The 10,703-nt window shown below is 52.5% G+C and overlaps 1 protein-coding gene across 1 annotated transcript in view; it reads left to right on the top strand.

Moving 5' to 3' along the window:
• Positions 1 to 3,970: 3,970 nt before the first annotated feature.
• Positions 3,971 to 10,703, top strand: part of HSPBP1 (HSPA (heat shock 70kDa) binding protein, cytoplasmic cochaperone 1) — a 25,810-nt gene continuing 19,077 nt past the window's right edge. Inside the window, exons 1-3 of the mRNA XM_011997017.1 lie at positions 3,971 to 4,493; positions 7,753 to 7,994; positions 8,184 to 8,236. Of these exons, the coding sequence (XP_011852407.1) occupies positions 4,131 to 4,493; positions 7,753 to 7,994; positions 8,184 to 8,236 (658 nt within the window). The 5' untranslated portion in view covers positions 3,971 to 4,130. The remainder of the gene's footprint in view (positions 4,494 to 7,752; positions 7,995 to 8,183; positions 8,237 to 10,703) is intronic.

Raw genomic sequence — 10,703 nt, 5'->3', positions numbered from 1 at the left:
GGAGGGAAGGATGGAGAGAGAGAGCGAGGACCCAACGGATGGGGCAGAGATGGAGATACACAAAGAAAGATCCTGGCTGACACAGAGACCAGAGACAGGCAGAGACGCAAGAGGGATGGAGACCACCAGAGACAGGCTGAGGCAGAGAGGGAGGGAGGGCAGAGATGGGCAGGGACAGAAGAGAAGGAAGGTATGGCAAGCCGGGAAAACAGACAGGGAGAAGAACTGCTGGAAGCCGACAGAGGGATGGAGAGACTCAGAGATTCGGAGAGACAGAGAGAGGAAGGCCAGCCAGAGAGGTGGGGGAGAGGGGGGCGCAGGTGGAGCTGCAGGGAGGGGCCAGGGGGTACACACAGGTGGAGGGACATGTGCTGGGGAGAACTGCGGACATATCGAGGGAGACAGAGACAGAGAAGGGAAAGAATTCTTGGAGTTGCTGGCCCCAAACTCATGTCTCTTTCCCCAGCCCCCTAAGCCCACCCATCCAGGGTGAGGGTAAGTCTATGTCCCCACCAGTGTCAAGGCTGCATATCTACCCACAGCCCAGAGTGATTTAGGATTCTCTTTACTTCTACAGAGAAGCTTCCAGAACCCCCTGAGGTCCCTGTGTATGTTTTTAGACCCCCATATATTCTCTGTGCTCATGATAGGGTCCTTTATACCTTCATGTGGGCCCCAGTATAGCCCATACATCCCCACTGTAGCATGTCCACAAGCCTGTGCTCTGCCTGTGAGTGACCCACCTGCCCCCATTAGCTTTCCACATAAACCATAGATCCCTCTATGTCATGTAACCGACAGTGTTAGACACCTATTTAATTCTCAAATCCTCTATAAAGCACACCCAGGACTGGGCAAGGTGGCTCATGCCTGTAATCCCAATACTTTGGGAGACCGAGGTGGGGAGATCAGCCTCGGCAACACAGCCAGACCCCATCCCTACAAATTTTTTTTTTTTTAATTAGCCGGGTGTGGTGGCATGTGCCTGTAGTCCCAGCTACGTAGGAGGCTGAGGCTTGAGCCAGTGAGTTCGAGGCTGCAGTGAGCTATGTTTGCACCACTGCACTCCCGCCTGAGCAACAGAGTGAAGCCCTGTCTCTAACAAAAATAAAATAAAATGAAGTGTACACAGGAGCCTTTTGGCTTCTGTGATATTTCCAAGTCCCCTATTCAACACCTTAAGTCCATAAATCTTTAATGAGTGCCAAATCTCAGCCAGGCACTGTTCCTGTTGGTGAGAACATGGCAGTGACCTAAATCAGCAAAAAGGCCTGTCCTGTGGAGCTTCCATGCAGGTGGATGAAACAGATGATCAACAAGGTCAATAGGCAAAATGTATGGTGTGTTAGATAATCATGTCCGTGCTGAGGAGGTGACCACAGCAGGGAAGGGGGTTAAGAGGGGCCTGTTGAGCAGGGTGCAATTTTAGGCACCCAGCTTTTTTTTTTTTTTGTATTTTTGGTAGAGATGGGGTTTCACCCTGTTGGCCAGGCTGGTTCTGTAACTTTTTTTTTTTTTTTGAGATGGAATCTTGCTCTGTCACCCAGGCTGGAGTGCAACGGCGCAATCTCAGCTCACTACGACCTCCACATCCCAGGTTCAAGCAGTTCTCCTGCCTCAGCCTCCCAAGTAGCTGGGATTACAGGCACCTGCCACCGTGCCAGGCTAATTTTTGTATTTTTAGTAGAGATGGGATTTCATCATGTTGGTCAGGCTGGTCTCGAACTCCTGACCTAGTGATCTGCCCACCTCAGCCTCCCAAAGTGCTGGGATTACAGGTGTGAGCTACCACACCTGGCCTGGCTCTGTAACTATTAACAGGAGGGATCTGCCTCCTGGTTCTGGAGGCATTAATGGGTCCCTTTTTGCTCTCAAGTGTCTTGCTGTAGATGAAAAATTATATGATTACCCTCTTTTTATTTTGTTTTGTTTTGTTTTTTTGAGACAGGGTCTTCCCCCTGTTGCCCAGGCTGGGGTGCAGTGGGGCAATCATAGGTCCCTGCAGCCTCGTCCTCCCGGGCTCAAGTGATCCTCCTGCCTCAGCCTCCTGCATAGCTGTGACTATAGGCAGATGCCATCACACATGGCTAATTCTTGTATTTTTTTGTAGGGATGCGGTCACACTATGTTGCCCAGGCTGGTCTCGAACCCTTGGGTTCAAGTGATCCTCCCACCTTGGCCTCCCAAAGTATTGAGATTATAGACCTGAGCCACTGCCCTCGGCCATGCATTATAAACTGATAGACGTGTACATAGATGTCCGCATCCTAATTCCCAGGATCTGTGCATAGGTTACCTTGCATGGCTGAAGGGACTTTGCCCATGTGACTGAGATAGGGAGATTATCCCAGTTATTTGGGTGAGCTCGATGGAATCACAAGAGTATTTGTGAGAAGTAGGCAGGAGGAGCAGTCAGTGATGGAGATGGGAAGATGGAAGCAGAGCTTGGGGTGATGGGGCCACCTTTCAAAGAATGAGTGTGGCCTCTAGAAGCTGGAAAAGGCAAGAAAAACATTCTCCCCGAGAGCCTCCAGAAGCGATGCAATCCTGCTGACAGTTTGATTTCAGTTCTGTGAAACCCATTTTGGATTTCTGCCCTCCAAAACTGCAAGATAATAAATGTGTGCTGTTTTAAGCCACCACATTTTTAGTAATTTGTTAACAGCAGCAATAGGAAACTAATATAATAGCACATCCACAGGCCCAGACGCATCTCACAACACAGTGCTGGAAACACCATACACACACACACACACAGCCTATCTGTTGGGTCTTCCTGTTTCTGCCCAAAATATCCCCTTGCACAACCACGCCCAGCAGGTGCTCGATACGTTTGTGACTGCGTGCCCGTTTTGCATTGAGCACAACCTTTTCCTGGGGGAAAACGCCTCCTATCCAGCACCAACATGAGACTTTCTTTAAGCCCAGTACAGGGCCAACACCTCTGCAGACTGGGGCCGCATCAGCACGTGCCCAGGCCTAAACCCTACTTCTGGAGCACGGAGGCCTCGGGCCTCCCCACCAAGCTGGCTCCTCTGGCGCTCTGAATCTTGCTGGGCTCTGGGGCACTTTGCTTTCCGGCTCCAGGTCTCAAGAATCCTCTCCTCTCCACCTGGCAGGACATGGGGAAGAGTCCATGAGCGAGAGGCTGGGTGATGAGACGGGTCCATGCCGCAGCTCCATTTGACAGATGGAGAAACTGAGGCCGAGAGAGGGGTTGCCGGGGGCCCAAGGCTCACAGGCCAGCCATTACAGTTGCGACCCCAGGGCTCCAGTAGATGGGGTGGTGGCCCCGGTGGAGGCGAAAGTCAGATTAGGGGGGCGAGGCCCCAAACCTTCTAAGGATGACCCACAGCAATGAGTGGGAGGGGCCTGGAAAGGGGGCGGGGCCTAACTGGGAGAGGCTGAAACACCTAGAACAGGGGCGGGAATAGTAGTGTGGGCGGGGTCAGACCTGGGGGCGGGGCACACGTTAGAACAGGGGTGGAGCTTCCAGTAAAGATCGGGGGCGGGACTCGCTGAGGTGCGAAAACTGGGCCAGGGGCGGAGCTTTGACCAGCGACTTGAGCGTGAAGGGGCGGGGCCCGCACGAAGGTGCGTCCTAGCTTGGAGGCGGGGCCTGGATGGGAGGGGCGGGGCCGAGGGCAGTATCCGGCCAGGTGAGAAGAGAATAACAGTCTGGCAAGCAGCTTCAGCGGCATCCACGGCACGAAGTTGGGTGGGTACACCAGGCACTTCCGGGTGAAACCGTGCGTATTTCCGGTTAAGATGGCGGCGCCCAGTAGAGTCAGGTGCGGACGACTTTGTCCGTAGGAGCAGCGGCGGCTTGAGGACCCGGGGAGGTGAGATCCGCCCTATTCCGGCGCCCCTCTTCGGAGAGGAGGGAGAAGACTTGTTGCTAAGGAGACCAAAGGGCGGGCTTGTTGCTACGGAGGCGGGGCAGTGAGGTTGCTAAGAGACGGGACGCACGCATTGGAGATGGGGAAGGGGGGTTGTTGCCAGGGAGAGTGGGTGGGGCGTGTTGCTAGGGAGAAAGGAGGGGCTTATGACTTTGGGGAAGGGTCCTGTGGGTATGAAGGAAGGAAAAGGGGCTGTGGTTGAGTGGGCTGGGGACAGAGTCGTTTGGGGTCATGGGGGGGCGCCGAGCTCCCCTAAAACGCCACCTTCTCAGCAGACCCTCAAGAATCGACCCATCAGGACGCCAGAGCTGCTTCAGCGGTGACCACCTTCTCCCCCTAACACGTTCTTCCCTTCTTCACAAACGGCCCATGTCAGACGAAGGCTCAAGAGGCAGCCGCCTGCCCCTGGCGCTGCCCCCGGCCTCCCAGGGTTGCTCTTCAGGGGGCGGCGGCGGCGGCGGCGGCGGCGGCTCCTCCTCGGCTGGGGGCTCGGGCAATTCCCGGCCCCCACGCAACCTCCAAGGCTTGCTGCAGATGGCCATCACCGCGGGCTCTGAAGAGCCAGACCCTCCTCCAGAACCCATGAGTGAGGAGGTAAAAGATGGGGACCCAAGAAGCTGGGGTGAGGGGCCTGGAGACAGATAGAGGTGCCTTGGGAAGTGTGACTTGGGGAGCCACAAGAAGACTAGGGTCTTCTTGGGTGGGTGGCAGGAGTCCAGGTGTGGAGGCATTGTAGGCTATAATTTTTGCTAGATGGGGTCGTCGTTGACTGAAGGTCAGATCTCAAGAGAGTCTGGGGGGACATATCCTTTTCAGAGCCAGACCGACCTGGATCTAGCATTGTCCAGCTGTGTGACCTTGGATATATTACTTCATCTTTCTGAGTCTCAAGTTCTTCATTTACAAATTGATAATAATAATAACTACGGTATAGGGTAGTTCTGAGGTTCTACTTTAAGTAGGGCTGCACACAGTGTCCAGCATACAGACAGTGCTTCTGAAGACAGCAGTATGTTTTCATGAAGAGCACAGGCTCTGTAGTCGGACTGCTTGTTTTTTTTTTTTTTTTGATGGGGGGTAGGGGTGGGGAACACAGTCTGGGTTGGAGTGCGGAGGCGCAATCTTGGCTCACTGCAACCTCTGCCTTCCCGGTTCAAACAATTATCGTGCCTCAGCCTCCCTAGTAGCTGGGATTAGAGGCATGGGCCACCATGCCTGGCTAATTTTCGTATTTTTAGTAGAGAAGGGGTTTCACTATATTGGCCAGGCTGGTCTCGAACTCCCGGCCTCAAGTGATCCATCTGCCTCAGCCTCCCAAAGTGGTGAGATTGCAGATGTGAGCCGCCACGCCCAGCCTAGACTGCTTGGGTTTGATTTCAGGCTTTGTCAATTGCTGACTGTGTGACCTTGGGTAAGTCTCAACCTTTCTGCGACTCAACTTTCTCGTCTGTGAAGTGGAGATAACAATAATACATATACCTCATAGAGTTGTTTTGCAGATTAATAGGAATAGTTATTATATATAATGTTTAATTGGCAATTACTGTATACAGAGTATTATGCTAACCCACTTACGTACATGACGTCATTGAACCTTTACGACAGTGAGGCATGAAACAGGCACAGAAACATTAAATAGCTCACTCAAATTTACTTAGAACTGTGACTAAGGAGACCTCTGCTCCCCTCCCTCACCCCCCAAAATTCCAGCAGTCACTTATTAGCGCTCATCTCCTTTTTCTTTGAGATAGAGTCTCACTCTGTTGCCCCGGCTGGAGTGCAGTGGTGTGATCTCAGCTCATGCAACCTCTGTCTCTCAGGTTCAGGCAATTCCCTTTGCCTCAGCCTCCCGAGTAGGTGGGATTACAGGCACACGCCACCATGCCTGGCTAATTTTTGTATTTTTAGTAGAGACGGGGTTTCACCATGTTAGCCAGTCTGATCTCGAACTCCTGACCTCAGGTGATCGGCCCGCCCCAGCTTCTCAAAGTGCTCGATTACAGGCGTGAGCCACCGCGCCCGGCCTCATATTGTTGTAAGGCTTTATTCTGACAAGTCTCAAATTTATATCTCTAGGCCAGTGATCCTTCACTGGGGGTGATTTTTATTCCCCAGGGGACAATTGGTGTGGAAACATTCTTGGTTGTCACAACTGGAGGAAGGGGGATACTGGCATCCAGTGCGTGAAGGCCAGGGATGCTGCTCAGCATCCTGTGGTGCACGGGACGGTCACACCATGGAGAACTCTCCAGTTCAAAGTGTCAGTAAAGCTGAAGTTGGGAAATCCTGGTCCAGGCTGCACCTCCGCCTGGGCTTCAGGCAGCTTCCTCAGTCTTTTGCCTTGGGTGTGTAATAGATCCCTCAAATTTGACACATTTGAAAATGAGCTGAAATCCCTGCTCTTCCCACCCCAAACCTGCTTTTCACACCATTTCCCCATCTTTTCCTGGTTGCTCAGAACAGAGACCTCGGAGTCATCCTTGACCTCTCTTTCTGTCACACCTCATATCTCACTAAATCAAACGGGCTCTCTTTTCAAAATAAGTCCAGGGTCTGACCGTTTCTCCCCACTCCTCTCTCCTTCCCGCTCCACACCACCTTCTCTCCTGCCTGCTCCCAGCTGTAGCCTCCTGTTTCATATTCCTGCACCTGCCGTTGCCCCTCCTCTATTTGTTCTCAATCAACAGCAATGCAGGTGTCCCCACTTCTCTGCTTAGAGCCCTCCGGCAGCTCCCAGGCCTATTCAGAGGGAAATCCCAGGTTTTTACAAAAGTTTGCAAGACCTAATATCACCTGCTCCCCTGCCCGCTCCCTTTCTCCTTGCTCACTCTGCCTCCACCACACTGGCCTCCTGGTGGTTCCCTCTGCCTGCAACCACTTCTAGATGTGGCCTGGCTCAGTCCCTCACCTACTGCTTTTCTCGCAAGTCGCCTCCCTGGGACCCTCAATGACCAACCCATTTCTTTTTCTTTTCTTTTTTTTTTTTTTTTAGAGACAAGGTCTCACTCACTGCAGCCTTAAATTCCTAGGCTCCAGCCATCCTCTCCACTCAGCTTTCTGAGTAACTGGGACCACAGGCATGCACCACCATGCCCAGCTAATTTAAAACTTTTTTTTGTGGAGATGGGGTATCACTATGTTACCCAGGCTGCTCTTAAATTCCTGGGCTCAAGTGATCCTCCTGCCTCAGCCTCCCAAAGTGCTGGAATTACAGGTGTGAGTCATCGCACCCGGCCCCGACCTGTTTAATTCTGCAGCCACAGTTCGGCACTCCAGATCCCCCACTGTGCTTAATCTTACTTACCCCAGGACGCTTATAATCTCACCATGTCAAATGCTACACTTTTGCTTATTTTCTTTATTGACTGTTCTTCAACCTGAATGTGAGCCCCACCCCCAGGGTAGGGGTTTCTGTCTGGCCCAGGGCTGCCTTTAGTACCTAGAAAAGTGTCTGTGAAAAAAATAGATGTTCAGTTGATTCTGTCGCCCAGGCTAGAGTACAATATTGCGATCTCGGTTCACCTCAACCCTCCCAGGTTCAAGTGATTCTCGTGCCTCAGCCTCCGGAGTAGCTGTGACTACAGGCTCGGACCATCATGCTCGGCTAACTTTTTGTAGTTTAGTAGAGATGGGGTTTCACTGTGTTGCCCAGGCTGGTCTCAAACTCCTGAGCTCAGGCAGTCTGCCCACCTTGACCTCCCAAAGTGGTGGGATTACAGGCGTGAGCCACAGCGCCCAGCCAATATTTGTTGACTGAAGGAACATCAGCCCTCAGTTGGCTGTCTTTATTAATGGCTGTTCCTTTTTAATTAATGACTGATAGATCTCCTTTCTTCCTCGCCTTGGTCCCCAGAGGCGTCAGTGGTTGCAGGAGGCCATGTCGGCTGCCTTCCGAGGCCAGCGGGAGGAGGTGGAGCAGATGAAGAGCTGCCTCCGAGTGCTGTCACAGCCCATGCCCCCCACTGCTGGGGAGGCTGAGCAGGCAGCCGACCAGCAAGAGCGAGAGGGGGCCCTGGAGCTGCTGGCCGACCTGTGTGAGAACATGGACAATGCCGCAGGTACCCCACTTCCCCCACCGGGATGTCCTGCCTCTCTGTACATGTCCTGCTGCCTCTCAGCTCTTGCCCCTACTCTTGGGGATCACACCATCAGCCTCCCTGCTGCCCTCTCACCATCAGCCTCTTTGCCTCCATTGCCATAAGGAGCAAGGCTCTTCCTCGCCCTCATGGCAGGTGGGGTCCCCCACTTCCGTGATCAGTTCTGAGATGGCTGTTTCTCTCCTAGTCCTCTGGGTGTCCACTGCCACTCCCCAGAGTACAAGAGAGAAAGTGGCATGGGTGGGGTGGCAGAGAAGGCCTCTCCGGGGCGACATTTGATCAGAGACCTGAAGTGAGGTGCGAGTTGTGGGATGATCTCTGGGAAAAGCATTCCAGACCGCGGGAACAGCCAGTGCAAAGGCCCTGAGGCCAGAGCGTGCCTGGTGTGTTCAGGAACAGCAGCCAGGCCCTTGAGGCAGAGTAGAGTGAGTGAGGGGCCAGGCGTAGGAAACAGCGTGGGGGTGGGCAGGGCCTTGCAGACCGAGTTAAATGCTGTTTTACTGCAAGCAGCAGAGCTGACAGAAGGTTTGAGGAGAGCCCCTTTCCATTTGGAGGGGTTGTGTGGTGTAGCCATTGAGGGTGTGGATTTGGGGTGTCACTTCCTTGGTTCATAGTTCAGGCTGTGCTGCTACATGGCAGTCTGGTTTGGGCAGGTCCTGGTGACTTCCTCTTGTACACAGGCTGGTGAGGATGGGCTGAGAGAAACCCCCAGGCCCACACAACCCCAGGCACAGAGTACACGTAACATGTCAGGCATGGGAGTCAGGTGTCTTCATTTTGGACAGGGGCTGGACGGCGTTTGTGAAGCTCTCCTCTGTGAGTGCATTTAGCGCCCTGAGAAGACCCGCGGTGCAGTTGCCACCCCCCAGCTTACTTCTCCCCAGTGTTTCCCAGTCTTAACCCGGCAGAGAACTCCCGCTCCAGTCCGCAGGATGGCTTTTAACGACTTTGCTCTTTCATTCATTTTTTGCTTGTTCAGGAAATATCTGTTGAGCAGCTGCTGTGTGCTAAGCACTGTGCTGAGTGTCCAATCACAGCAGCAGCAATTTTACACCTTATTAGTAATCAAATGAGAACGAAAGCCAAAGATACCACTTCCTCCCTGGCCTAGGCGCTGTCTCTGTATATAAATATAAATATATATGTGTATCTTTTCTGTTTTAATGAGGATGCGCAGGGCTGATGAAGGTGGGCTGAGGGGAACATCCTCCCACATGGCTGTTTCTACCACTTACTGTCAATTCACAGTGTTGTGCAACACCACCTCTATTTCCGTAACTTTTCCATTGCCCACAAAGGAGACCCAGCACCCATTAGGCAGGTCCTCCCCCGGCCCCCTGGCAACAACTAATCGGTGTTTTGGGTCTATGAATTTGCCCATTCTGGACATTTCATATAGATGCCTATAACATGTGACCTTTTGTGTCTGGCTGATTGTGCTAAAGGCGTGCCCATGTTGTGGTGTGTGTCAGAGCTTTATTCCTTTTTTTTTTTTTTTGAGTCAGTCTCCCAGGCTGGAGTGCAGTGGTGCAATCTCAGCTCACTGCAACTTCCACCTGCTGGGTTTAAGTGATTCTTATACCTCAGCCTCCCAAACAGCTGGGATTACAGGTGCATGCCATCAGGCCTGGCTAATTTTTTTTTTTTTTTTTTTTTCCCTGAGACGGAGTCTTACCCTGTTGCCCAGGCTGGAGTGCAATGGCGCGATCTCAGCTCACTGCAACCTCTGCTTCCTGGGTTCAAACAATTCTCCTGCCTTGCCCTTCCGAGTAGCTGGGATTATAGGCGCCCGCCACCATGCCCAGCTAATTTTTCTATTTTTAGTAGAGATGGGGTTTCACCATGTTGGCTAGGCTGGTCTCGAACTCCTGACCTCGTGATGCACCCGCCTCGGCCTCCCAAAGTGCTGGGATTACAGTCATGAGCCACCGTGCCTCGCCAGGCCTGGCATTTTTGTATTTTTAGTAGCAATGGGGTTTTGCTATGTTACCCAGGCTGGTCTGGAACTCCTGGACTCAAGTGATCTGCCCACCTTGTCCTCCCAAAGTGCTGGAATTATAGGCTTGAGCTACCATGCCTAGCTGCTTCATTCCTTTTTATGGCTGAGTAATACTCCATTGTATGGCTAGAGCAGTTTTTATTTATCTCTTTATCCTTTAAGGACATTTGGGTCATTTGTGAATGATGCTGCCATGAACCTGAGTGTGTAAGTATCTGAGTCCCTACTTTTGGTTTTCTTGAGTCTGTACCTTGGTGTGGAATTGCTTGGTCACAGGGAATCTGTTTCACTTTTTGAGCAACGGCTACGCTCTCCAATGCTACTTTATTTATAAAAACCGGAGGTGGGCTGTGGTTTGCTGACCCTGGGGACATTCAGATTGTCACAAAAACGAGGATCAGTCCTGGCATTTAGTAGTCTGGAGCCTGGGGCCCTAATGCCCCAAGTGCCGATGGAATCGAGTTGTACTGGGCTTGGAGGGACCTCTGGTTGGGTGTTTGGAGAGAACCAGGTCCCTGTGGGAGCCAGCCTGGCTCTCCCGGCCTCAGCAGCTGTGGTGGTCGGCTTAGGGCCACCTTAGCCAAGCACCACAGACTACTGGCTTTAAAAACAGAAATGTATTTTCTCACGGCTTTGGAGGCTAGAAGTCTGAGATCAGGGTGTGGGCAGGGCTGGTTTCTCCTGAGCCCCTCTCTCGTTGGCTTGCAG

This window comes from Mandrillus leucophaeus, unplaced genomic scaffold (genome assembly GCF_000951045.1).
Source record: "Mandrillus leucophaeus isolate KB7577 unplaced genomic scaffold, Mleu.le_1.0 Scaffold53, whole genome shotgun sequence".
NCBI lineage: Eukaryota > Metazoa > Chordata > Mammalia > Primates > Cercopithecidae > Mandrillus > Mandrillus leucophaeus.
Note: the sequence above shows the minus strand (reverse complement) of the source record. Positions and strands in the feature narration are given on the sequence as shown.